At 42.5% G+C, this 27844-nt stretch overlaps 1 protein-coding gene across 1 annotated transcript in view; it reads right to left on the minus strand.

Annotated features, from left to right (window-relative positions):
- AADAT (aminoadipate aminotransferase) overlaps nucleotides 1-27844 on the minus strand; it is a 77080-nt gene that overhangs the window by 14108 nt on the left and 35128 nt on the right. Inside the window, exons 17-28 of the mRNA XM_083398068.1 lie at nucleotides 27256-27360; nucleotides 25909-26080; nucleotides 25170-25302; nucleotides 23411-23485; nucleotides 21214-21423; nucleotides 20492-20557; nucleotides 18978-19060; nucleotides 18586-18682; nucleotides 18271-18332; nucleotides 16435-16499; nucleotides 15116-15222; nucleotides 13689-13790 (exon numbers count right to left, since the gene is read on the minus strand). Coding sequence (XP_083254194.1) covers nucleotides 13689-13790; nucleotides 15116-15222; nucleotides 16435-16499; nucleotides 18271-18332; nucleotides 18586-18682; nucleotides 18978-19060; nucleotides 20492-20557; nucleotides 21214-21423; nucleotides 23411-23485; nucleotides 25170-25302; nucleotides 25909-26080; nucleotides 27256-27360 — 1277 coding nt within the window. The remainder of the gene's footprint in view (nucleotides 1-13688; nucleotides 13791-15115; nucleotides 15223-16434; nucleotides 16500-18270; nucleotides 18333-18585; nucleotides 18683-18977; nucleotides 19061-20491; nucleotides 20558-21213; nucleotides 21424-23410; nucleotides 23486-25169; nucleotides 25303-25908; nucleotides 26081-27255; nucleotides 27361-27844) is intronic.

The following is a 27844-nucleotide window of genomic DNA, read 5'->3' on the forward strand; positions in this document are numbered from 1 at the left end:
ACTTTTGCAAAATCCCAATTTGAAAAGGTTATTTGCTTGCATTTACTGCTTCAGAGAAATGGATGACAAATTAAACACCAAGTTCAAATTATCAAGGTTGGGCTGGGTGAAGGTTAGGGAACCCTTAGCGTGCTTCTTAGTTAAGTTTATGGCAACATTAGTATAAACCCTCTTTTGGATATTGGGCCACCCACAGCCCACAGAAAACATCCCTGGTCTCTAGCAAGCAGGGATCAAACTAGGCATGTATTGCATTGGGCAACAAGGCAAAATGAACAAAGGGAACTTCAAAACACAAAGTGCAGCATTGGTCTAGCCATGGCATCATACCCGACTCCAAGAATTACCTGATGGGTTTGTTTCTATCTCTCTCTTTTGCAACGCTTTCATTGCATTGTTATTCCACCGAACACTCCCAGGCAGGCATGAAACAAACTCGCTCCCCAACCCCTAAGTCGCATACACACAGATTGCCATCAAAAGCACTCACTCCAGGCCTTTGAGCTGTACTTGGCCATTTCAGTACTTACTAAATAACCCTTCCTGAACATTTCTCTTTTCCTGGTTGTGCATGCACTATACTTTTAAAGCACCCTGAAAACACATTTCCCCCCTCAAAGAATTCTGGGCACTGTAGTTCACCCCTCAGAGAGTTACAATTCCAAGCAACCCATAGCAAACTAGAGTGCAAGGAATTTGGAGAGGGCTCTGAGTGTGCTTTAAATGTGCCTTTTGGGCATTCCTTTACACAGCCTGAGACTAAAGAAACATTCCATATTCGTTGGTGTCAACTCTGATAGACCCCCTTCCCAGAAACAAGTGCTCCAAAGGCAACACAGTATCATCCTTATGTCTAGTTTGTTCAAGGACCCAGTTCCTAGAAAAATGTCAAAGGTAGGTGAATGGGATTTGAGGTTCTCTCACTCACAAATATATCCACCAATGGTATCAAATCCAAGGCAATCTCCAGACTGTTAATGCTGTTTACTTTGGATGCTCTAAAAATCCTTAATTCCTTAAAAGAAAGGGATTGTGACTTAAGCCTGCTGGGCCTTTTTTGGCCTGGAAGTCCTTCTTCACGCAAAATTCTGCATATGCTCAGATGCACTCTCTTAAAAAGTTTCATTTTCTTTTTGCTTTACTCCCATATGACTTAGACCAAATGAATCTTGCTAGCAATCAGAGGCACGCATCCTCCTCTCCTTTCCCCTTCCTCTCCCGTTGCCTCTTACAGAACCACCCTACACACGTCTACTCAGAAGTAAGTCCCACAGAGGTCGGATTCGTTTTCTCCCAGGTAGGCGGCTGCATTAGCATGGAGATCGCCTGGAGCGCTTTCGCCCGAAGAAAGGCGGTAAGATCAATGTGACACATTTAATAGCTCCCTGCTCTGGCACCGCAGAAGCCCTGCCCGAGTCTCACGTCGACTTTCCACGGTTTCATCATCCCCATCAAAACCTGTTTCGGGCGCCACACTCCTACAAGTTGCAACAAACAGAGCGGCCAGAGCAGTCATTCGCCTGAAAACATCCTCTCTCTCTCCAACCACCCCCACCTCACTTCGCTAGTAAGCGTCAGCGTAGCTGGAAAGGCGATCTCTCCCCATCCCACCCCACTTTTCTTTCTCTCTCTCTTTTTACCTGCAAATCACCGTCCCGACGTTACTCGCCGCCACTGCGCCCGGCGATACGGCAAAGGGAATGGGATACAGGAGTGCTCGCAGCGGCGGCTTCCTTCCTGCCGTCCCGGCTTCTGGACCGCAGTCGTCCTTACGAGCTCCGCCGCTGCGCCTCGAGCAGCTTGCCGGGCGACGCGTTCGATTTTGGAACGCCGGCGTGTCCACGAAGGTTCCACCGTGGAACGTCGGGACGCTGCAGCATTCCACGCGCGCGCGCGCCCTGCGCGCCTCCCCCGAAAGCCGCAGCGCCGTCGCCGGCTCCCTCGTGCAGTGAAAGCGGCAGCCCCAGAACTCCCCGGCTTCGGCGTGCATAAGTAGGTCAGAGCGCCACTGAGCATGCTCGAGGTCGAGCCAAGCTGCTGTGAAAATGCGACTATCCTCCTCCTCCTCCCTCCTTTCCGCAGCCGCCGAAGGTCGCTCGCAGAACCTAGAGGGGGCACCGGGGTGGGGTGGGGGGCGGGAGAGGCTTAACCACTAGGAAACACTCCCCTTTGTCCTGTAGGTAACCTTGGGACAGGAAGATGGCAGATCTCCGCCCAGCAACGTGCAATGACAAGGGATAACGCTGCACAATTAGTATCTGGACCGTAGGGATCCCTTGCAGAAGCTTTGAAAAGGGGTGGTTGTTGTTCGGTTACTATTCAGCAGACTGCCTTTAAATACAACTGCCTATTTGTTGCCGGGTTTTTTTCCTCTACTGGGGTAAAGACTGCTGCCTTCACAGCACACAGATGTCTGTGTCTGTTTTAAATGACTGGTACCCAATAGGAATCAATTAAGTCTTTCTGAAGAGCTACTGGGATTTATTTGGATTTCCTGGGATTCTGTCCAAAATATATATATTTTTTGCAACAAATTGGGAATTCCCTCAATTACCCAAAGAAGGGGAAAAGACATTTAAAAAGCACCTGCTGTATAGTAGTAAATTACCTTTGTGCCGTGCTGGTAATTTAACTGCTAATTAATATATTCTAAATGCCTGCCTGGAGGCCTTCATCTCTGTCTTCTGAAATTGCGTAGATACTAAACAGGAGTGGCCACTGCCACCCTTAGTCTTTGCTGTGGTGATCGAGGTTCTGGCTAAAATGATAAGGGCAGTCAAAGTCAAGAAGGCGGAAGATAAACCAAACCTCTTTGCAGACGATACGTTACTGATGTCGCAAGACCCTTCCTCCTCCATCTGCAAGCAATCTTAGAACAGTTCTGCCTGGTAGTTGGACTTGAAATCAATTGTGCCAAGTCTGTTATATTACCTGTAAATGTGCCACCCAATGAAAAATCTTGCCTTTTTTGCTGAATCAGGTTTCACTCCATTCTTCACCAGCTTTAGATACTTGGGGGTTGTGATGAGGAGGTGGGTGGGTGTGCAACTTCTGCCAAGTGTGGCATTGAAACTCTGGAGTTTGAAAGGAGCTTCAAAGCTGGAGCCACCTTAATTTTAACGGCTCAGAGAAATTGCTGCTGTCAGAATGCCAATCCTTCTGAAGTTTCTATACCTCTTCCAGGTTCTGGTGTCAATCCTCGTAGTGAATATTAGGAAATGGCAATTGTTATGTACAGTACTGAGTTGAATCGGATCCAAAAGGCAGCTGCCTGGTTGGTCCTGGAACAATAGGCTCCAGAATGCAGCAGTCTGATTGGTCCACAGGAGCCACCCAATCCAGCTCCAGGTGGAAGTGAATCTGCAACCTGATTGGCCTACAGGAGAATCCTGGAATTAGCCAATCACGTGGGGCCCATTGTGTAAATAATGTATATAAAGCAGACATTCTGGGGGAACTTCCATTCCTCTTCACCACTATGAGCTGAATAAAGAGCATGAAATCTACTCTCGACTCTGAGTATATTTCAGCAATGTTTATTGAAAGATTTGCTACCAGAGTGAAATGAAGCAGCTCATCCCCATCATTAAAGTGTACACCTCTTGTGTGTGGGTAGTTACATAGGGATCTACACTTATCTCTAAACTTTGGATATAGAGGGAATGATAGATACATCCTCTCCAAGCATTGTTGGACTACAATTCCCATCATCGCTGACCATTGGCTAGACTGCCTGGGGTTCATGGGAATTGGAGTATGATCTCAAATTAGGAGGGCACCATCTTGCTTACAATTGCAGTAACCATTCAGAAGGCACGAGTGCATTATTTTGCCATTTGGATGGAGAATGAGTTATATAAGAAGCAAACAAACAAAGTCTATGGAAATGAATTATATAAATAAGTAGCAGGAGAAATCATCGCCATTTTAACAGTATAATTAGCTTTATCCCCCCCCCCCCCATTTCTTAAATTTGTTTTTGTTGCCTCTTGGTGGTCTGATGTTCACCAGCCAAGTAAACTTCATTAAAAAAATATTCACAGATTAAATTGCTTTTCAATAGGATTGCATTCCATTCATTGCAGGACCAGCATAATATGAATTATAGAACCTCAATGAAAACAACTTCTTCTTGTCTGTAATGCATGCAGAAGAACAGGATGCAAAATTTGACAATGATCTACACAAGAGCTAGAGAGTGAGGTGCAGGGCATGATATTTAACCTTCAAAAGATTCAGGATTTGGGTCATGAGGGAAAACAGCCAAATTATTCATGAGTGTGACAAAGAGATGAAATGTGTAGACTTACACATGTCAAAAGAATACTGGAAGAAAATATTTCCTCTAGCCTTTGATATCAGCATTATGTACTGTTTAACAAAACCAAACCAAAAGAATCCTGGAAAGAGAAATCTGCCTATCATTTATTTATTTAAAATATTCACCCCTTACCTTTCAACTAAAATTCTCCATGGGGCTACTTTCTAAAATTCTCTTTTATACCAACAATCATATGAAACTAGCAGAGTGTTCCGCTCCTTGAGTTTTGCCTGCTGGGCTGGATAGGAAAATTCATAAACCAGCTTTTGCTGGTAGAGTACAATGCTGATCTAGTGAGAGAGAAGCCATGCCGTCTTAGCAATACCCTTGTACAAAAAAGGAGGAACAAGAGTAGAATGGAAATATGGCAGGACACAAGTGGAGGTTAATCAGAATCCTGCTTTCACTCTATGTCCACAATGCCTTTATGGTATGATTCTAAAACAGGTGGCCAATGAAAACATCCCCATTAGAATGCAATGGAAAGCCACTTCTCACTGGCTGTCCTTTCAACTGCAACAGAGATTGTGATTCTGACTAACTGGAGCTAATCTGGGCACAACCCTAGGAGTACAAAAGTCTCAGAACACAGCTCATGGGTACAACATGTGGCAAGGCCAAAGCTGGGTCCAGGTGTGATCCCCCCACAGCTAAATGTCACCTAGTAGACTCACCCTTGTGCACCCTCTGTGGTGGACTTGCTGTTAGCAGATCTATGCCACAGCAATCTGCAGCCAGAGTCTGTAAGCCTCATGTGACTTCTGGCAGCAGTGACCCTCAAGGACAAGGACACATACTCTAAGTATGGATTTTGCAGGAAGGGTGTCCTTCCTAGCAATCTCCAGTGTAGGTACCGCCATTAAGTCACTAGATGATTAAGTCACTCGATGGCACTGAACTTAGTTGCATGTGAATGGAGTCAAGACTGTCCTGTGTAGGTTCCATACATTTTGGAGTCAGCCAGCCATTTTCTTGTTAAGCTTCGAGGCTGGAGTGTCCTCTGAACCAGTGTTCTTCAACCCTGGGTCCCCATCATCGCCAGTCATCTTAGCCAATGATCAGGGATTATTTGATATGTAGTCCCAACAACATCCGGGGACTCAAGGTTGAAGAACATTGCTCCAAACCTTCCATGACATCTCCCACCCTGCACTGATGAAGGTAACAGAGTGCCCACTCGACCGCTTGGATTGGAAGAACAGGCACTACCACAGGTGCCAAATTATACCTGTTGCGCATTTGTAAAAACTCAATTGTTTACTGTGGTGGCACCTGCACTTTGGAACTCCCTCCCTGACCAAGCAGGAGCTATCACTGTACTCTTTTTGGTACCAGCTAAAGGCTACCCAGATGCTTAGAAAGTTGAGATAATGTTAACCTGTATTTAACTTGTGTTTTCAGTATTTTTGGGATGGTTTTAAGCAGTGGCGTAGCGTGGGTTGTCAGCACCCGGGGCAAGGCAAGTAATTTGCGCCCCCTAACCCGTGGATTTGCGCCCCCTAACCTGTGGATTTGCGCCCCCTAACCCTAACCCCCAGATGTTGCGCCCGGTGCGGCCGGCCCCCCCTGCACCCCCCACGCTACGCCACTGGTTTTAAGCAGTGCTTTTTTCTGGGGGGACACAGGGGGACGCATACCCCATAACATTTTGTGAATCTAAGTTTGGCCTCATTGAGGGGCAGTATTTCAATATGAGTAGGAAAATGAGAGTACCCTAAACATTTATTTATTTTTAGAAAAAAGCACTGGTTTTAAGTATGGATGTATTTTTTTCTTGGCATTATTGTTTTATCTTTTTGTAAACTGCTTTGAGGTGTACTTTTTACAATCAAGCAGTGCATAAATTTTATTAACATTTATAAACGTACACGCCTCCATATGTAGACATCCAGGAGATTATCATTGGGAGTGGGAGAAGCTAGGCTGCTGCATCAGCCATGGCTCCATGCAGAAATCTCTCCTGTATCTGGATTTCTGTCTTAACAGAAATAGGATTATTAAAAATTGATGCTCAGGTAACTTTCAGAGAATGTGCTGTTCCTCCCTCTTCAGTAATAATACTACCTTTCTTCTAAGGCAGCTGTGGGTTAAATGAAAGAATAAAAATTGCTGTTGGTTGCACATCAATAGACATTCCAAGGTGCACATGGCACTAAGTGACTGCTCTGTTCTCAGTGCTACTCAATTCAGTGGCTGGGAGAGAGATGCAAGTTGCACACATTATATAGGCAGTAGACCACAGAGTGAGGAAAAGGGGTTGGGTCAATGCTTTCCAAAAACATTTTTTAAAAAAAATTCCAATCATGAAATGGAGAGTCCCAGGAAACCAGTGGACATGAGTTCAGAATTTTGCTTTCTCTGTTGCGTCTGTATGTTTTCTACCCTGCACTGAATAGCAACCACGGGAAGCACACGAGTAGGACTGGAGCACACCAGCACTTCCCACTCCCCTGGTTTCCAGAAGCTGCTATTTGGAAGCATGACTGCCTTCAGCTGTGGAGGCAAAGCATGGCCACCATGACTAGTAACTCCAATTCAAATTAAGGGCCCTGTGGCTGCTTTTAGAAAAAGAGAATCAGACTGGCAAATCCAACCACAGATCTTCCATGTAATGTCTTGTTAGGCACCGAACGATTGATGTGCTATCTGCACATGTGAATCAGCTCTGTATGTATTGACAGATGAAATAAACATTTATTTAAAAAATCTGATGAGTTTTATTGCCGACATTCCCAATATGGCTTGAGGAAAGGTCTTTCCTACCTAACTAGTCCATCTCCTCCCTTCCTCCCTAAAGCATCCACAGTCAAATATTCATTCTGAAGGTTAGAATGCAGTATTGTATTGTATTGTATTGTATTGTATTGGTTTTGGCTGGGGGAGCAGTGTTCTTAATATTTAAGGTTAAAAACGTTCAGTTTTACATTGCAGAGGAATCATGGTAGTTATATATTCTTATATGCACCACCTCAAAAATAAATTATTAATAACTTCAATGTGTTTTTAAGAGTATATCACACTGGTAGCTATTAATTTTACAGAGTTACTTGACCCTATACTTTTCAATCATAGATAATTTTTCATGAAGTTCGGGTGCCACCTGGTGGGAGTTTGATGTAACTGGGACTAGTGGGGGTTTTTTATTTTAAAAAATATACTGTATATAAAACCTTTACCAGAGATTTCCTCTCTAACCTTCTGAAGAGACTGGGTGTGCTCCCCTTTTTGGCTTTGGTAAAAAAAAATCCATAGAGCTAAAAGGAAATGGCAGGGAATTTATCTCAGCATTGTACTTCAAGCTAGTCTCTTGCTTCTCCTATAGGCGCAGCAGCCTTGAATCCAAAGCAGAAAGCTGCCATGCTCTCTGACTCTTTTCTACGGTGTATAAGCAGGCAGCCTCCCTTGTGCTCTGACCTGCCTCCTTTGTGGGTTCTGATTTCTCAGCAGTGCTCTGTGCGAAGGCCAAAGTTCTGTGCGAAGGCCAAACCTCTCACCTTCTATTCTGCTCAAGTCACTATGTTATACTTGCAGCACCCTGAGGCACCCCCTAGGCTCAGCTCCCGGTGTGGTGGAACTGTTTATACCACCCTGAATCTACCTGTCTCCCCCCTGTCACCACTAACAGACCCTCATCAGGCAAAACCGCAATCCTAAAAACTAATGCTGGCCTTTGCCTTATTAACTAAAACCAGGGCTCAGGGAGGGGCTTCTCCAACTTGACAGTCTGGCACTGAATCTTCCAATGGCCCAACTGCCTACCTTTTGTTTCGTTAACAGCTCAGCCATCACTAGGCTCCGTTCTCCTAACAACCCACACTCAGCAAGGCTGGCTTGGCTTGTATTTTCAACATAAGTGGTTTGGCACAATTTAGCTCCTCAAACCTTGATTAATTCCAACTTTTATTGGGCCCAGGAATTTAGGGGGTTTGCACCCCACAATCTCATGACAATAATTTTGACAGGGTTTTACCCTATGAGCCAATGAATCCCTCCCAGCCACCCTGTCAGGTCCTCAGGAGGCTCCGTGTGCCATGTTCCTCATCAACTTCACTCTGCACTCGGGTGGTTTTTCCTGGCTGGAAAGTTTCCTTGAACTGTGTTGAAGCTGCTTGCTTAACTGGATTGAGAGGTGGGTGGGTGGGGGACTAGAAATCTCTGGCTTCTGCACAGCTGAAATGGAACCCATGATATAAAGAGTGACAGCCATTGTTTCACTTCTTGCTACGCCTTTGGCCCTGCTCCACACTGGCATACAAACCCTGGAAGGTTTTCTATGAGGAAATGCGTTTTCCTTGCGCTGGAAAATGTCCCCTACACCAGTTTACAACATGATCTTCTGTCTGTGATCCTTTCAACTGGCAATGCCAAGGATTAAGCCTGGAATCTTGCATCCAGTATATAGGATGCTACATCATACCCAGCCAGGGCCCTGGTCCATCAACATGGTGCCCATAGGTTCCATGGTGCTCACAAAGTCCTGTCAAGTTCCAAGCCAAGTTCTCCATCCTCCTCACACACCCTGGGTGGAAGTCTAATCTTGAGGAAGCTATCTCCGTCTCTTTAGTAGTTGTACACGTCTGCAAAGGCATCCACCTTCTGTGCTGACCACAGGAGAAAAGCCATGAGAGTTATCAGCGGACACTAGTATTGGACAAAAAGGAGTTCCCCATGAAAAGAGATTGGTGGTTAAATGACCTTGGGAATTGTGGTGTCATGCATAGAATCTAGTGGCTATTATGTTTAGGAGAGAGACCACTAGAGGGAGTCAACGCAAAGGTTTATAATTTTTCTAGGGATGCTAGACTGCCCAGGTTTGCAGTAAAAATAAATTTCTCCAATGACTATGTAAGCTTGTGCATGTTGCTGTGGGTAATCCAAATTTTAGCTCTCCCTTTCCCTGGATGGAAGAAGGCAAAGCTGGCTCCGGGTTAGTCAGGTACAGCAGCAAAAAGGCAGGGCTGGCCTTTTAAATTCCCTTACAATGCCCCTGGAGCAAATCTATGTCAGGGACCAAGAGGAGACACTTGGGCCTGCTCTAGCTCTGGGCTGCTGCTGGTTTTCCTTTGCTCTGTGCTGAGAGAACCACCAGGCTTGTGGGAGCTGTAGCTAACATTTTGTATAGGTTCAGCAACAAGTCCTTCTGAGGGCTTGGGTCATTGGCATTTGCCCCATGGTGACAAGCCCTGGTGCTGAGTCTGGAAATAGATAATTCTGCTATTTCAAGATGTGGGTTTTGTTATGTTATTGAGAATACATTAAGCAGCATTGGAATAATGCTCCAAAAAGGAGCTTGAAATTTTACCTTAAGTAACCACCAAATAATATTAACTGTAATAAATTATAGGTCACAGTAATGCTTGCTTGCTTTTAACAAAAGCAAAAAATCCGCACTATTTAAAATAATGAAAGACTGCTGTATAATCAATGATTTATTTAACAGAACATTCTGTGAAATTAGAGGCACAGTTTTGAATATTAGCCAGTGAAGATTTTGGTAAAAGCTAGTTCGCTGTAAGTATCAAGCAGTTTCTTCCTTTATAAGTTCAGCCAGTATCTGGAAACCCTAAAAAAAAGAGCAAGAACATGCTTTCCAAAATGCTCATAGTTCATCTTGACAAAGCTCAGTATTATTTAAGTAATATTCCTGTAGTTAAACAAAGCCCATTCATCTGAAGGAATCCAAAGATGGGCTTTATTGAATGGTGTGAGCAACTAATTTAAATAATAATAATAATAATAATAATAATAATAAACCTACTCTTGTGGGAGTGCTGTCCATTAATTAAATATTCGTTTTAGTGGACTAACTCTCTTAACTATTAATGCAAATACCGTTGTCGCCTTTGATCATTAGGAATTCATCCAATACAGATGATACTTGAAAGTTATGTGCAGTGCAGTGCAGTGCGCTGATCCTACATATGCTTACATGAGAGTAAGCCGCACTAAACTGAAACTTAATTGTGAGTAAACATGCATAGGAATGCAGTGCAAATTTCTTTTTACTCCGATCTTGCTTGTAGGCTTCCCATGGTGGGAAAAGGGTGCTGAATTACCTGGGCCTTTGGCTTGATCCAGCAGGGTTCTCATAAAGCCATTACTATCAGGGCTTTTTAATAACAGTACTCACTGCTTACAAAGTACAGGCACCTCTTTTTATTTTGCTACCCATGGCAGCTATTTAGTATTTGAACCCACAGTATTTTTCAAATACATAGATACCTAAAAATGCAATGATTATTATCATTCTATATGAGTTTAGATACCATTCTTATAATACTTCATGGTGCTTCCCTTTTATGTTTATACAGCAGAAAAAAGCTGGTCATTCAGTAAAACAAATAAATATTCCTATTATCATGCATTTCCTTCTGGCTTCTCAGTGTTTTGGTGTGACTTCTGGAGAAGAAAGACTTTTCTGCTTATGGAAAATCTTAACCATGTGCTGAGAGCCTCCATAAAAATGGAGAAAATCGAGAGAAGTCCTCCTTCTGTCCACACAGAGGAGGCACTTGATAGTGGGGGCAGCTTATTATGCAGGAGGAACAAAAGCTTAACGGTAGCTCTAACGCTATGCAGGCCCGAGGTCTCTGGTTCAGCCTTGGCACCACTTGTTAAAGACTGGGATATCTGGGAGACTGATGCTTAACCCAGTATCCCAAAGCAAATTCACCCTCCTGTTCTTGCTTGTTGGATGTAGAAGGTAGGGCAGGTGAAAAATTCCCTGTCTTGACTACTGGCTGTCATCACATGCTCCCGTGATGGGACGCTTTTCTGCTTTCAAGGTGTGTGCCTGTGTGTACGGTGGGGCTGTTCAACACTTCCTTTCTCAAAACTGAGCTGGCCGCAGAACAGGAATGGGCAGATCAGGATCTATACTGGTAGTGTCAGCATTTTCGTCTCTCCCATTGCAAGGATCACCAGATCATGTTTGTTTTACTTTCTGTCTGAGAGAAAGGAGGGGGCGGAAGCTACTCTTCCAGACTTCCATCCCTAGTAATGTATTTTTTCCCCTCCTTTGATCTGTCTAGAGACAAGATGGCAGTATGAGAGAGCTGTTTCTCTCGTACATGTTTGTTATGTTCTTTTATTTGTTTAATTGGAAGAAATAAATTAGGTATGCAACAAAACCTCCACAGCTTTCTTCCGTTACTCTGCTGCATTTGAGGTGCTCACATGAGCAAATGCGAGTCCACTGCACCAGGACCTATTCCTCGGGAATGCTGTGTTGCTGTCCCTACGTTCCTGTGATCGGAAGGTCAGAGAAGGTGCTCCCGACACCCAGCCCATGCAGGCACCGAAGACGTGGGCTGAATATGGGTGTACGGAAATCTAGCGCACTGGCTGATTTACAGCAAATTGGCAGGAGAACATAGGAAACCGCCTTATACAGAGTCAGACCATTGGTGCAGCTTGCTCAGTGTTTTCTGCACTGATTGGCAGTGGCTCTCCAGGGTTTCAGACAAGGTTCTGGATACAGCAGCAGTATGAAGACTTCTGCTGGGGAAAACCTCTTTCAGAGACTTCTGAGAACACCTTTATCAAAGGCTAGATGGTCTGCTTCAGAGATGGGTTTTGGGTTATTTCCCAACCTACCTGCTTTCTAAGAACCCCTTTTTAAGTTTCTGAAGTGACAAATACCTATATCTGACAAAATAAGTACCGTATTTTTTGCTCTATAAGACTCACTTTTTCCCTCCTAAAAAGTAAGGGGAAATGTGTGTGCATCTTATGGGGCGAATGCAGGCTGCACAGCTATCCCAGAAGCCAGAACAACAAGAGGGATCGCTGCTTTCACTGCGCAGCGATCCCTCTTGCTGTTCTGGCTTCTGGGATTCAGAATATTTTTTTTTCTTGTTTTCCTCCTCCAAAAACTAGGTGCGTCTTATGGTCTGGTACGTCTTATAGAGCGAAAAATACGGTATATTTGCTCCAGTATACAGTGGTACCTCGGTTTACAAACGCTTTGGGTTACAGACTCCGCTAAGCCAGAAGTAGTACCTTGGGTTAAGAAATTTACCTCAGGATGAGAACAGAACTCGCGGGTCAGCAGGAGCCCCATTAGCTAAAGTGGTACCTCAGGTTAAGAACGGACCTCTGGAACAAATTAAGTTCTTATCCAGAGGTACCACTGTATTGGTTTGGTGGCATTAACACAATACATTGTAGTTAAAACTTGTCTATTCACTGCTGTGTTGTGTGTGTGCCTTTCTTGTATCTTCTTGGCTTGAGTCTTTCTGTTTCAGCAGCACATGTAAAATACTGGCAGTATATGGAACCGGAAGGACACTTTAAGCATAACCATAAAGTGTAAAAATGATCACTAGGTGGTAAAGTCTACTGGGAGTTCAAAGAGAGGGCAAAATATATGCCACTTCTTTGCAAGTTATCAGACTTTTATTGTAATTTAAAATTCTTAAGACGAGACTGACTGAGAGTATTGGAAAACCCACAATTATTTTAATACAGAAAGAGAAAGTCAATGTTTTTGTAACGATCCAGAAACCGACTGTGATTTATTCTTCGTTTTTGTCAAATGCACCTTGTTCCCTTATTCCTTTTTATTCACAACATAAAAAAAGAAAACAATTTGCACTTAAACTGGAATATTCAAGCCAATGGGTTTGGTAATTTTTCTAATGTTTCCAATGGGGCTTATTTACTTGCACTAATGATTTTCAATAAAAACTGTTTCAGTTGTTTCTTCTGACAGAAAGAGAATGTCAAATCAAATGCAAAAAAACCTCCATTCCCTTCCCTGGAACCAAGATGCAACAATTGGCTGTAGTCCTATACATAATTAACATACACACACTGAACTCAAGAGGAGTTTCGTCTCTGTAGACGTTTACTGGCACTGGCCATCACAGTTACGCAGCAACTTAAATTCCCAATCTACACTGTTGCCAGGGACTTCTCTCTGCTGCTGGGCAAAACACCACAGAAGCCCCTGCTGTGCTCGCTGAATCCTGCTGGCAGTAGCTAACAACCTAAATCCCTAAATGGGACTTTTGTAGGCAAGGGCAGAGCAGGGCCATAGATGAATCCACTGGGTCCACAGCAGGCCCATTTCCCTCAGAATGGCCCAGCTCAGGCCCCTTTGCTGCACCAGCCTGAGAGTTGGCACAGCAAAAATGGACAATTCAACTGTTTCTCCCATCCACACATACCCTTGCCCCCTGGCAAGGTTGTGGATCCAGCAATTAATCTACCGCTCTATGCCTACTGCTTCACTTAGGATGGTGCAGTCCCATACATGTCTACTCAGGAGGAAGTTCTATTGAGTTCAATGGGATTTAGAACCATAGAATTTTGCTTCTCATATAATTCCTTTTTTTTGGACAACAAGAGAGTAGATTGCACTTACCCGGTCCATTTCATCTGGAGTAGCGAAAGAGTAGGAAACTCTGACATGAGGAGATGGTTCTGAGGGATCAATCATATAAGGTTTCCCAGGAAGTAAAGACACCTAAAAATGTTGATTATTTTTATGACTTGTTCATTACTTTTATTGCTTGTGTGTATGTAGATACTACTAATTTATCATGCATGAATATACTGTTTGTAGATCTGTTATTGTCCACATGTTATCTCCGCATGTTTACGTAGTGAAATAAATGGAAGGGAGGAGTTATAGAATGGAAAATCAACATATTTCCATCAATGAAAGCATATACTTTAGCCCAACGAACAATCTTTCCCTGTGTCCTATTGCACTAGCTTGTACTGGCTTCCGCTAGCAGAACAGGGTAGTTTAATCCGTCCCCTAAATTTTAGTTATCTCAGATAGGAGTAAGAAATAGACCTTTCCATACATATTAAACTAGAGAAAAACTGCTGAAACAAGTTCATTTCTGGCCTGCTTATTATAGTACACTTTATTCTTGTGGATGATGTGGGCTCATAGAAAGCAATCATATTACTTACGTAATATGATTTATGCTGTAAAAAAACATAGGAAATTAAATTCAAAAGGATAAATCAATGGTAGTTCTATGGAGCTCCACCTTACTGAACTGGATTACTTGGCATGCATTTATATTTTTCAGGAGTATTTCATTTTCAGTTGCAGAATTTCTACAAGAAGTTCTTTCATTTGCATTTTCCTCAGAAACGGCTTTTTGTTGCTAACACAACAATGAGGCTATAACAATAGAACTGGTAGAAGCTGAGCGCCACAGAAATTTATGGACTGCATGATTGGGTTAGAAGCAGGGATGCATGAATTTCAGCCCTCCCCCCTATTTTTCCAGCCTTAAGATCAATTTTACACATCTCCACACCATTATACAAGTTGTCTTGAGAATTCATCAACATTTTGCTGTGTATTTCTCCCAGTATATACACCTTTGTATGCAATTTGCCAAATAATACACATAATTGGATGTTATTTTAACTAATATATGCATTTTTATGCACACTTTCCCCTAATGTGCCCATTTTTCTACACATCACAGTTGTATTGCAAAATTCAGAAAAATGAAAAATTCAAAGGATACAAATGAGCCTTATCTAATTATGTTTGACTCAGAGTAGGTCTACTGAAAGTGCTGTAAATAAATTAATCATGTCCATTAATCTTAATGTGTCTACTTTGAGTAGGATTAAGATTTCTTCGGGAAGTGCAAATTAATCAGGTTTGCAGTAAAATGCAAACTAAAGCAGAATTTCTTTCTCATCCTTATTCGGACATGACAGCCCAGTGACATCAGCCCATTCACCCACCAACTCCACATCATGATATATTTCAGCCTTTCCCATTACCACAGCAGTAGAGTAATCAATTTTTCCTACCCCTTTCTCCAGTGCTTTTTCCATGACCATCTGGAATGTATCTGTAACCCCCTTAATTTTAATCCACAAAAATAGTCCAGCATTAGGAGCATGCCACTCTGCTAAGCCTAGAGGAGAAAGCACAACAATGAAGTGAAAGCATCCCAACAAGCTTATCAAGCGTTTGTGTTTTTAAAATATTCAGTGCTTACGACAAACACAGTGGTGTAGCAGAACACTTCAGCCTTCTTCACCAGGGCCTCAGCCAAACAGTTTCTCATGTCAGAGGCCAGATTTTCTACCACACTCAGCCAACTAGCTATCATAGTCTTGTATATGTATTGGTTTTGAGCACACGTGGTCCTTGGACATTCCAAGGGTGAGTTCACACAACCTGAGCTTCATGCTTACATGTGGGTCAGTTAAACAAGCATTAGAACTGGAGTTTAAAGTTGCCATTTACCATAATACTGTTTTTCTGCTTGGCCCAATAGCAAAGCAATGTCTCTTTTTCTGATAATGTGAGACACATCCAGATACTACTATGGTGGTGTTATAATCTGATGACAGTAAATAGAAGGCACAAAATGAAGCCCATGTCATTTGCTAATCACACATCCAGGAAGTACCATTCCATAGTTCTGGTTGGCTAATTTATCTATAAGGATCTCCTCTAGCAAGTTCTTTTTACCTTCCTGCCTTCCAGACATACCTGCTTTTACTCTGGAAAACAAGCGCTACTGGCTGCAAAGACTATGTTAGAACTGTCACCAGTTCTTGACAGATGTATGGTTGCACCCAGAACAACCTAAGATACCTAACATGATCTAGAGCTCTTAGTCTCATGAAGTGAAGGCCAAGAAATGTGCTCTACAGGCTAGTCTAAATGTTTCATTTCTAAAGCAGATACTGCTTAAAATAATCTCTCTGTGTTGCATTTTCCACAGTAACTCAGAGTGCAGCACCTAATGGACTTTTCTCAGCAGGCAGTTTCCATGCACTCATTCTTGACCGTGGCTGGTGCCGCCAACACGAACACTTGACATGATGTGGACAAATAACTTGATAACCCATGCTGTGCACACCAGTGGCGCATGGAGGAGACACACTCCATTCTGTTTGGAGTTCTTTTGAATGGCAGATGCTCGTTTCAAGGGGCAACTGTTTGACAAGTAGTAATGGCAACCCTAACCCATCCGTTTTCTCACTCCTACCATGTTAAAATCATCTTAGTCTTTGTGTTTCTTCTTTAAATCTGTACAGAATCTTTTGTGGTTTGTTTTTTTTTAAATCCGGGCACATTGTTACATCTAATTGCCCATGGGAGTGAGTTCACTGACCTGTCAGCCATTTGTCTGCTGCAGCAAGCATCGCGTCGCGCTGTTTTTTGTAGAACTCTGCCACTCTGAAAACAACCAATCAATGCTTGCATTCTTAGCGAAGAAAAGTGGGGGTCATGTGTCAGCCGTAGCACTTCCATTAAATTGTTCTAGACAAGTCACATTCAGAACTAATATAACTTGAACAGCAATACAAGGCACTCAATCTCTGTACTGTGGATGGAGACTATGGGCAGTTGCTTAGGTCACACAATAGCTGGCAACAATTTACTGCAGAAGAAATGGCTAGCTTAGCACTGTTTCTTCTACTACCCCTTTGATGGATTAAGCAAAAAAATGCATTGTGGCCCACGATCTCAGGTGTGACCAAGAAGACAGCATATATTTGGGTGAGAATTTAATGATTGCATCCTTCCTAGTTAGTATGATTTCTTCAGAATTCATTTTGCTTATAAGTTTGAGTGAAAAATAAGCTCCCCAAATTCTCCACCCCATTTGGGTGGGGAAATGGACAGGATGGGTTTCTTTGTATATTCTCCTACATAACCCTAGGCTGTCCACTTCTTCCACGATGTAGCAGCAGTAAAGTTAATGGGAAACCTCTACCGGCCAAGAACCATAACAGAATGAATGAATGAATGACATCAAGAGAAACAGGGAAGGTAAGTAGGACACATGTCAAGGGGAAGATGGTACCATATAAGACACAATTTTCCCCTCCAAAAAAGTAAGGGGAAATGTGTATGTGTCTTATGGAGTGAATGCAGGCTCCATGACTTTATCGGAAAAAATGGGAAACCTCCGGAGCATCCCACTGTGCTCCGGAGGTTTCCCGTTGCTTTTGCTGAAACAAGGAGAGCAAGAGGGGGTGGTGCGCCCCGCCCCCTCTTGCTCTCCTGGCTTCGCTTCACTGGAGAGGTGCTGCGCAGCTTTCCCTCTCTGCACAGCACCCCTTCAGCAAAGCGGGAGGAGAAATGGAAGGGGCTCCGTTTCTCCTGCCGCTTCGCTGAAGGGTCGGTGCGCAGAGAGGGAGATTTTTTTTTTTCTTGTTCTCCCCCTCTAAAACTAGGTGCGTCTTATGGTTGGGTGCGTCTTATAGAGCGAAAAATATGGTAAGTTAGAGAGGTCCAATGGTTGTAGAAGAACCCTATCCCTAAAAAGGCATGCCCAGTGCCAGGTCCTTTATTCTTTTGGTGTCATACAAAGACCTATACATCTGCTCAGGTCTTTTAATCTTTTATCTGGCTTTACTGGCAAATGCTAACTGTTTCCTGCTTTCATGCAGTTGTTCTTTGGAGTTGTTTTATTGTAATTTGATAGCTTTATTGTTCTTCATTGTAAGCCACCTGAAGATCAATTATTTCAAAATAGAATGAAGAGACGGTAGGACCATGGAGAAAGTTTTCACAGGCAAAGGTGCTTTTTTCTGATCTGGTGCTATGAGATACTGTGGTCAACTGTTAACCGTATCCATTAACTATAGCCTGAGCCCAGTTTTTGCCGGGGAGGGCGGGATACAAATAAAAAATTATTATTATTATTATTATTATTATTATATCTATGGAATTGATGAAAGTGACACTTACAGGCTATGGACTGTGAGCATGTTAGAAACATAAGGAGCTGCCTTATACCGAGTCAGACCACTGGTCCAATTAGCTCAGGACTGCTTGCACCGACTGGCAGCAGCTCTCCAGGGTTTCAAGCAGGGAGTCTCTCCCAACCCTCCCTGGAGATGCCGGGGATTGTACCTGAGACCTTCTGCATGCAAAGCTGATGCTCTATCACTGAGCTATAGCCCTTCCCCAAATGCTAGCATTTTCATAATCCCCTTACCGGTCTGCATTATCCAGAAAACCCTTTTGCCCCCACTTCTTAAGAAGTTCCATTACGATGACCTGCAAGAGAAAGCAAGAAAGCACCCAATGTGATGTCACAATCTAAATAAAATATACAAGATTTGTGTATTCACCCTTAGTTCCCAGAATTCCTTGGAGGGGAACCATGACTGGGAGCGCTTTGACTTTTAGCTGAATTCTATATATGTTTATTTAGGATCAAGCTTTCAATTGGGGCCCCAGTTTCAATTAAGTGTTATCAGGATTACAACTTTAGTTTTTGAAAGCAATCCAGTATATGACTAATGCTTACCTGTGCAAAAGTGTTGGGTTGCATTGTTGAGGCCTGAGTATGTAGAACAATCTTGTCTATAAAAGGTGCAGGTCCTGTTATAAAGCCTATTCTCAAACTATAGAAAAGAAAATACAACAAAGAGTTGAAAGACACACACCCATTTGGCAAGTCCCCAGTTTTAAATTTTGTCCTATTTTGTTTTGCACGTTGTTTTGTACAATGCTGCCTGGATTTTGTGAGGGCTGTCAAATCACTGAGAACACCCATAGCCATGCAACGAGCATTTAAATTTGCTGTATTTGACCGATTCAAATGTCGTTATCGTTTCAAAATCTCCATCGTAACTCTGATTTAAGGTGATAGGGGCATTGCTACAGGGAGCATGTTCTGCATTTCCATATTCTACTCACCCGGAAGAGATAATTTTAGAGAAAGAATCACCTCTGATAACTCGACCATCAACATCCATTGAAAGAAATGATGGCGCTTTAGTCTTAAAATGCAAATAACATAATATTATTAAAACAAAACAAACCAATATTAAGGTTTCGTTTGCCACAAGAACTATGTGGAGGTGGGATAAGAACATAAGAAGAGCCGTGTTAGATTCAGGGGCAAAGATGTCAGAGGCAAAGGGATGGAGGCTGTCAGTGTTATTTACTGCTGAAGTGGTCCACCTAGTCCAGTACCTAGTCCAGGAGGTTCTGGACCACATAGCTATTTTCAGCAACTGGAGTATTGCTTCCAGCAGTGGAGGCATAACATAGACATCAAGATTAGTAAACATAAATATGATAGCAAACTATTCCCCTGAAAAGTACTGTAAGAAATGGGAAGGGGAAAAATTGTATTTTTTTCCTACCTAGAAGTTGTACAAATGGTGCATAGAACTTTTTTTAAAAAACGAACCAACCTCTAGACACCAGCACAGATCAATGGAGACATTGACCGTCATCATCATGCCAAGCCTACAGATCAATGGAGATATTGACTATCATCATCAACATGCCAAACATGGGCCTAGGAGAGCCCAGGTGTGTGTAGGGGTCTCTGAGCTGATCCTGAAGTTTCTCTGGGATCTGGAGGACCTTTCCCCATAAAAGACAGAGGGCCATATGTTGCCACTGTGTGTGTGCTCTTTACAATGCATTGAAAGCACCTGGCACTAATCATGGGGCTTGCACATAGCCAGGAAAGTGGCTTTGGGGAAGCTACAGGATGAAGCAATCAAGGTGTTAGAGGCAAAGATACTGGAGCTATCAAAGCATTAACTTCTGATCTAGCATCGTTGCTAGAAAGAAAAATATGACCATTGCACTTAGACATGATGGAGGACAATAAAAACTGGATATTCTTAAAAGAGACAAGCTAGGGCAAGGCAGAACTGTGTGACATGTGACTCAAGACTGTCAATCATCTACACTTGGGTTGTCACCTGCTTTTGGGGGAAGAATTGTGACTTGGTAGTAGAGCACCTGTTCTGCATGTAGAAACTCCCAGGCTCAATTTTTGGTATCTCCTGGTAGGGCTGGAAGAGACTCCTGACTGAATTCCTGAAGAGCTGCCAACATTCAGTGTAGACAATACTGCTCTTGATAGATGAATGGGATGACTTGGTTGTAAGGCTTCCTATATTCCTATGTTCTTGAGCCTAAGTGCCTAAGGAGCCTTAAAATGTAGATCAGCGGTTCTCAACCTGTGGGTCCCCAGATGTGGTTGGACTACAACTCCCATCATCCCTGAGCTCTGGCCTTGCTAGCTAGGGGTGATGGGAGTTGTAGTCCAACAAAATCTGGGGACCCACAGGTTGGGAATCGCTGATCTAGAGGGTGAACATGCTTTTCTTTTGTGTCAAGAAGAAAACATACACAGAGCAAACCAATTAGTACGTTTAGTTTGGTAAGCGCTATTAGTTTGATTTTACCTTCTGAAACTGGATGAAATAGTATGGATCATCTTCTATTATAAGAAAGTTGTATTCGTGGGCAAGCTAAAAGGTAAACCAACAAGAAAAGAAGAGAAAATAATTTTGTGGGATGATCAGTGCATACACAACTATGGTTTGCCAACAAGCCAAAGCAATAGTGGTCCTATCAAACATGAGAAAACCTTGGAAAATTGATGCGCCCCAAGTTTATGTTCATGTTTCCCATTTTGTGCAGAGTCGATGAACAGTCACCTCAGGTGGCAGTGGAGGGGAGGAGGAAGCAGGGGGCACTATGTTGTTTTGCCTCAAGTGGGAAAATGCCCTGGGTTGGCCCTGCTTTCTGTGAACTCTCCTTTGCTGCCTTCTTCCTTCCATTCTTCCTTTGCTGTTCCAGAGCAGTGAGGATGGGAGCACAGAGAATTTGCTTAATTGTTTTGGGAAAGAGACATCTCTCTCATCTGCTACTGCATTTGTAGGACTGCTCTCTCTTTTTTGATTAAAAAAAAAAAAAGGTGTCAGTACATAGGCTGCAAAGAGGAAGAAGAGGTGACCACACTCCATATTGGTAGGTAGTTTCTTAAAAAAAGCAAAAAAAGCAAAAAGAAGAAGCAAGCACAGTTGTCTATACTAAATTGCTGCTCTGTATACCTGCCTAGGGTTGCTTAGTGGAAATGCTGTCTTTGTTTCTACTTAAGATGATGCCGGGTACCAAGGATTACCTGGTAAATCTCTTTTTTGCGTTCCGCTGTCAGGGAGCTCCCAGAAGGATTGCCACCATTAGGAACACTGTACAGGAACTTAGGGGGCTTGTCCGTGAGCTTATGCACATTGTCTGATTTCCACCTGGAAAGAATCTCCTTCAAGCCTTTGGGAATGATTCCATGTGCATCACTAGGTACTTTGATGATGTTACATCTCGAGGCTTTTAGCTGTTTATGAAAAGAAACATAATTTATTATCCAATCCACAGAGGCCATTAAAACCAGGATATTATTTCAGCAGCTAAGCTCGAAACCACTTGTATACAGAAGTCATATACCGTGCCCCTTAAAACTGGTTCTGAAATGTCATATGCTGGTGGTAGTAGCTGATGGAGGATGGATCGCAGTTAGAGGATGGATGGCGGCTAACAGATTGAGGTTGAATCCTGACAAGAAAGAAGAACTGTTTTGGGGGGACAGGAGGTGGGCAGGTGTGAAGGACTCCCTGGTCCTGAATGGAATAACTGTGCCCCTGAAGGACCAGGTGTGCAGCCTGGGAGTCATTTTGGATTCGCAGCTGTCCATGGAGGCGCAAGTCAATTCTGTGTCCAGGGCAGCTGTTTACCAGCCCCATCTGGTACGCAGGCTGAGACCCTACCTGCCCGTGGACTGTCTTGCCAAAGTGGTGCATGCTCTAGTTATCTCCCGCTTGGACTACTACAACGCGCTCTATGTGGGGCTACCTTTGAAGGTGACTCGGAAACTACAACTAATCCAGAACGCAGCAGCCAGACTGGTGACTGGGAACGCCTGCTGAGATCATATAACATCAGTCTTGAAAGACCTACATTGGCTCCCAGTATGTTTCCGAGCACAATTCAAAGTGTTGGTGGTGACTTTTAAAGCCCTAAACGGCCTCAGTCCAGTATACCTGAAGGAGAGTCTCCACCCAGCACCGAGGGCCTTCTGGCGGTTCCCTCATTGCGAGAAGTGAGGTTACAGGGGACCAGACAGAGGGCCTTCTCGGTAGTGGCGCCCGCCCTGTGGAACACCCTCCCACCAGATGTCAAAGGAAAAAACAACTATCGGACTTTTAGAAGACATCTGAAGGCAGCCCTGTTTAGGGAAGCTTTTAATATCTGAAGGACTATTGTATTTTAATATTGTGTTGGAAACCGCCCAGAGTGGCTGGGGAAATCCAGCCAGATGGGCGGGGTGAAAATAATAAATTGTTGTTGTTGTTATCCTAAGAGGGGATTGAGACTTTGTAGACTCTCCAAACCCTCCCTGCCAGATTTGGATGATAACAACTTCATTTTCCCATGAGGGATGTTGAGACGTGTCGTTCCAGCCTCTTTCCTGTGTAGGAAATGGATGCTCTAAGTCCCCATGCTGACATTGCCACCTTTGCTGCTGTCCCTTTACCGGGATAGAGGCAGGGGAAGGGGTGGAGACAGTGGGTGCTCAGAGATTCAGCTGAGCACGCCTTCGTGCAAGCCTGATCATGGCAAGCTTCATGTTCAGGGCCTTGCTTGGACGGGTCTAGTCATGAGAAATGAAACTGAGCTGCTTGCTATGCAAATATTCCTGTTGATTCGTCACAACATCCACACTGACAATGAAAAAAACCCATGAAGAACAGGCGAACACAAGGGAGGCAGTGGTAGGCAAAAGAAAGCAGCTCCTGGTCCTGTTTTGTAAACTTTAGGAATTCAAAATGGAGGCTCTGTTAGTGTGGTTCCGGACATAGCTCAACAACTTTTCTGTCCGGATTTTCATCACTGTTTGAAAATGGCAAACCTAGCTTAGATACATAGCTTGTAGCCACCAGAAGCTTTGTATCCAGCATTGTGGGCCTGATTCTATGGAACCCCCTCCCAGCTGAGATAAGACAGACCCCTCTCCCTGTTTCAGTTCGTTGACAAGGACCTCCCCCTACCATCAAGGAGGCATTTTCAGGAAGTTTTCTGTTTTTATGATTAATTGATTTTATCCATATTTTGTAATGTACACCACTTAGAGACTGAGATAATTAAGTAGTATATAAATACCTTAAATTAAATAAAACACTTGTTACTTTTTGATACAATTCTTGTCATACATGGCAAACCACTCAAGGAGTCCCAATATGAACTTTTACAATGGCGTGTTTATGCACCAAAGAACTAGAGTTGGCATAGCATCTGGCTGTGATGGGACCCCAAAGATAACTCACTGCTAACATTGCCCCATGGAAGTTCGGCTCCTCTACAAGGACGTTGTCGCCTGGGTTGATGAGCATATCAAACGCCTGCAAAAAAAGATCAAAAAGGTTTGAAACAGTGAGCATCCTACTGGATTTTAGTGGGTGGTGTGGTGGAGTCCTATCCAAGTTTTAATATTCAAACCTAATACTTTACCAATGTTGATGTAAGGCATCTCACCACCACCTCAACCCCCATAGCAATTAGGCTTGGCAAACAAAAAGAAAAGTCCTGTTTTTCTCTCTCAACCTAATTGCCACAAAGGCAGGTTGGGGCCCAAGAAGGGAGATGGCAAGGTAGATTCAAGTCATCAGGTCATATATGGCCCACAGGTTGGCCAGTCCCCCCAATCTAAATGGTGACATTATCTTGCTCTTCTTTTGACACCAGCCAGGAAGGCTGTCCTGAATGCCTTTGTATCTGAGATATATAGCAGAGACATGCTAGGAAATCTTTCTCTGGTTATATCTGGGCTGTGGGAATCATTGTCCCCTGATTCTGTTTTTGGGCTGCCTTCTTAAGATATCCCATCAGAAGTTCAATTTATCTGGCTGACAGTTGATATCTATCTGCTTCCCGGTTTTAATCTTTTCTTCCATTAGTCAAGTGTTTTTGTTTTAAAACTGGGTTTGAGCAACTTTTAATTGTGTAGTATTTGGCCTTAGGTCCTTCTCAGAATTGGACAACCAGAATTAATCTCATTTTATAAATAAATAAAAATGATAAAATTGCACTACCCCTAACTTAGATTTTACACAACTTTTTTTTTTTTACCTTGAGCATATAGTTTACATATAGATGCTAAGCACAAGCAAACATTACAGAACTAGAATGCAGAAGATTAAAAACAAAGATGATAAGGAACAGATCTCTGGTGAATAAAACATTCTTAGGATATGTCCCTGAAGTCAATCATCTCTATAAAGAACAATGGACGTGCATCTATTTATCTATATTTAAGAATCAGAGTTTAGAACTACATAATTGGAAAGCTACATAACTGGAAGAAATTTCATCTGGCTCTGTCTCCACTGAGGACAGGGGTGCCAACTTGAATAAAAGATTGGTGGGGGGGAGCAGGTAAGATGTGGCACACACACTCCATTTGAATGCCAATGGCCATCAACTTTGGACCCTCATCCGGCACCCTCAAATATTTTATTGGGGTGTGTGTGAAGGAACCTCGGCCCCTTGGACTCCTATGACTTGGGACAGGAGTCAACAGTTTCCATGAGCTTAATTCTGAAAATAGGATAGTTCTGCTGGATGAAAGGAAGAAGTAATTTTAATTGATTTCTCCTTCTCCTTCTCCTTCTCCTTCTCCTTCTCCTTCTCCTTCTCCTTCTCCGCTGTTCAAGAGAGTTGGAGGACCCTCCTGAACAGTGTAGGAAGCAGCATGAAGGACTGAAGGAGGAACAGGGATTTGATAAAAATCCCTTCCCTTCTACCAGTGGGGACCTCCAATGGATCTCAGACCCTTCTATGGAAAGGAACAACAACAACAAAAACCTGATGGAATAATACACTTGTATTTTCCAATAGTGCTCATGAAGCAGTCATGTCAAGTCTTTATTTTCAAGTATTAACTTTGCTCAGCTGATTTGATATGATGGGGAAGAATCATCAGCAGAAAAATATCCTTCCGATTTAATTGCCATAGAGGGACTCAGTGGGCATTTGGCTCAGTTGTCTGAACTGACATGGTTCTGTTGACCTTTGAATCGCTCGTACTTTAGTAAGGCCATCCTGGCTGCCTGAAGTGAGACATATCTTCATTTGTCCTTTCTCAGGGGTATACGTCGCTGTTGGTGGGTTGTGGAGCTTCATCTGCAAGTCTCTGAACCAAGACAATAAGTTGTGCATTCTGGAAGACAGAGATTTTATTCCTCTTTTTAAATATCCTCAGTTCTTCATGCATAATATACCACTTCAGGTTAGCTTGAAGTTAGTGCGATGAAGAAAACAAAACAAAACAAAACAGAAATACATAAACATCTTAACACTTACTTAGAAATGGATATGAAAAACTTATTTACATGGACCAGGAGTGTTTTCATTAGTATTATTTTAAATAACAAGTCTTTTGAATAAATGACTAGGGAGTTGCTTGAGCTAATTAAGAACATAAGAAAATCCTTGCTGGGTAAGGCAAAAGGGCCATCTATTCCAGCATCCTGGGCTCACAGTGGCCCACCAGATGCCTGTGGGAAACTCTGGGCACTCTCCCCCCAAAGTTTTATATTAAATTGTAATTTATTTTGTATCTGTTGTGCATCCATGGACAGAGTTCCCTGGAAAGAGGGATTGTTGGTTAAACCACTCTGGGAATTGTAGCTCTGTGTAGGGAATAGGGATTTCCTAAAAACACTCAGTACCCCAAACAAACTACAGTTCCCAGGATTATGTTGCAGAATACACCTGCAATAAAACACCAGTCTGGAGGGCCCCTCTGCATGATTTTTCATCATACCCCTCTGTAGCACTGTACTGAAGAGCTCTCTTCATCAGTTGTTCTCCAATTTCAATGGTGCTTCCATCATTGAGGGTTATACTTGCTGTTTTCATTGGGAAATAGTTAGGGTTTGGCATACCCCCACTAAGCATGATGACGGTAGACGCTGTCATCTTCTTTTCCAGTTCATCTGCCGTTAACACGAGTAAAGAATATTAGTTAATAAGTTAAAAGATATAATTAACAGAAAAAATGAACTTCAGAGGAAGCCGAATGTGAAAGAAAATGCTATTCTTTTTTTAAAAAAATAATTTTTATTAGGTTTCTTACAGATGTAACCTAAGAAAAACAGAAAAAAAGAAAAAAGACAAGATCACAAATATAAACAAAAAAGAGAGTAAAAACAAAATACCAGTAAACACCTACAACCTAAACACCTAAACAACACAAATTAATTAATTATTTAAACTTCTAACCTCATAAACATATTTTGGGCTTCCCCTGAGCCCTCCCATCTGAATTTCCTTGTAATTAAAATGTAGCAGTTTTCTGATATCATTTCTTTAAAACCACAATATTCCAATTAAAATAAATTTTCTTAACTTTCCTTAAAGTTCTAAATCTTATTTGTTTAATTAACTCTTAATTTAATCCTAGGCCTATTTTGGTACTTGCAAGTAATTTCTAATTTTTAATATCACAGTATTTATTCAAATCGTCCTTAAATTTCTTCCACTCTTCTTGGTATTCCTCTTCTTTTTGGTTGCGGATTCTTCCAGTAAGGTCAGCCAGCTCCATATAGTCCATCAGAAGTAAGTTTCACTGCATTCAGTGGAGTTTCTTCCATGTTGAGTGTGTGTAGGCCTACAACCTAACTATTAGTTTTTACTGTTATGCAGTGATGTGTGTATTTATGATGTTACTGAGCAGTAAATTACAGCATTGCAAGGTTGCCTTATATACCTGGCTACATTATTTACTCTGATTGGGAGCAACTTGCCAGGGTCTCAGGCAAAGGTCTTTCACATGACCTGTTACCTGGTCTTTAAAAATCTGGAGATACTATCAGGGATTGAACATGAGACTCTGTGCAAACCATCTGCTGTACCACTGAGGTGCAGTCCCACCCAATTTATTATTCATTTATTTCATAAAATTTATACGCGCTTGATTGTAAAAACCCCTCAAAGCAGTTTACAAAAAGGTAAAACAACAATACCCAACAGCATTATTCTTCCGAATTGGAACTTGTACTCTCCTCAACAAGACTTTTCTGAGCATAAGCATATTCTATAGATATAAAGCCAGGAGAAAATGATAATTGTGAAGCAAATCAGGTGATGACTGGAAAATGCAACTACTCACTTGAAAGTCTTGCAACGTTTGGTTTCCTTGCTGCACTTATATCGGACAGGAATTTGGAGTAATCCATTTTGATGTGACAAGCAGTGAACTGGTTCCTTAGATTTCCTTAGAAAACTGCAGTAGAAATTAGACACAGATAATGATTACACTTGTATGTTCTGATCTCTTTCTCTTAGCACAGAGAATGCTTCAGTACTTTATGTTCAACTGCTCACGTGTTCAACTAAGAGCAATCAAATATCTTTTCAAATCCAATATTAACTAAGGGGCATTCTCTGAAGCTGAGGAACACAGGGCAGCCTAAAACAAGTTAAAAACGCAATGTCATTAAATACAGTAAAAAAATAAATCACATTAACAACAGGCAGAACAACAAGTTCCAAACAGAGTTAAAATCACCATCATTTTTTCTTCTTCAAAAAATGCATTTATCAGGGATAACAAACTTCTATAAAGTAGGACTGTGCTAATTCTTCATGCATGCACATATCAAGGAAAAATATTGTGTTTTTGAGAAGCAAAATAGGTTTTCTCATCATCACATCTCTCCCTCTCCCTCTTCCTCATGTGTGTGTGTGTTAGTGTTATA

This window comes from Podarcis tiliguerta (assembly GCF_965153285.1).
Source record: "Podarcis tiliguerta genome assembly, chromosome: 9".
NCBI lineage: Eukaryota > Metazoa > Chordata > Lepidosauria > Squamata > Lacertidae > Podarcis > Podarcis tiliguerta.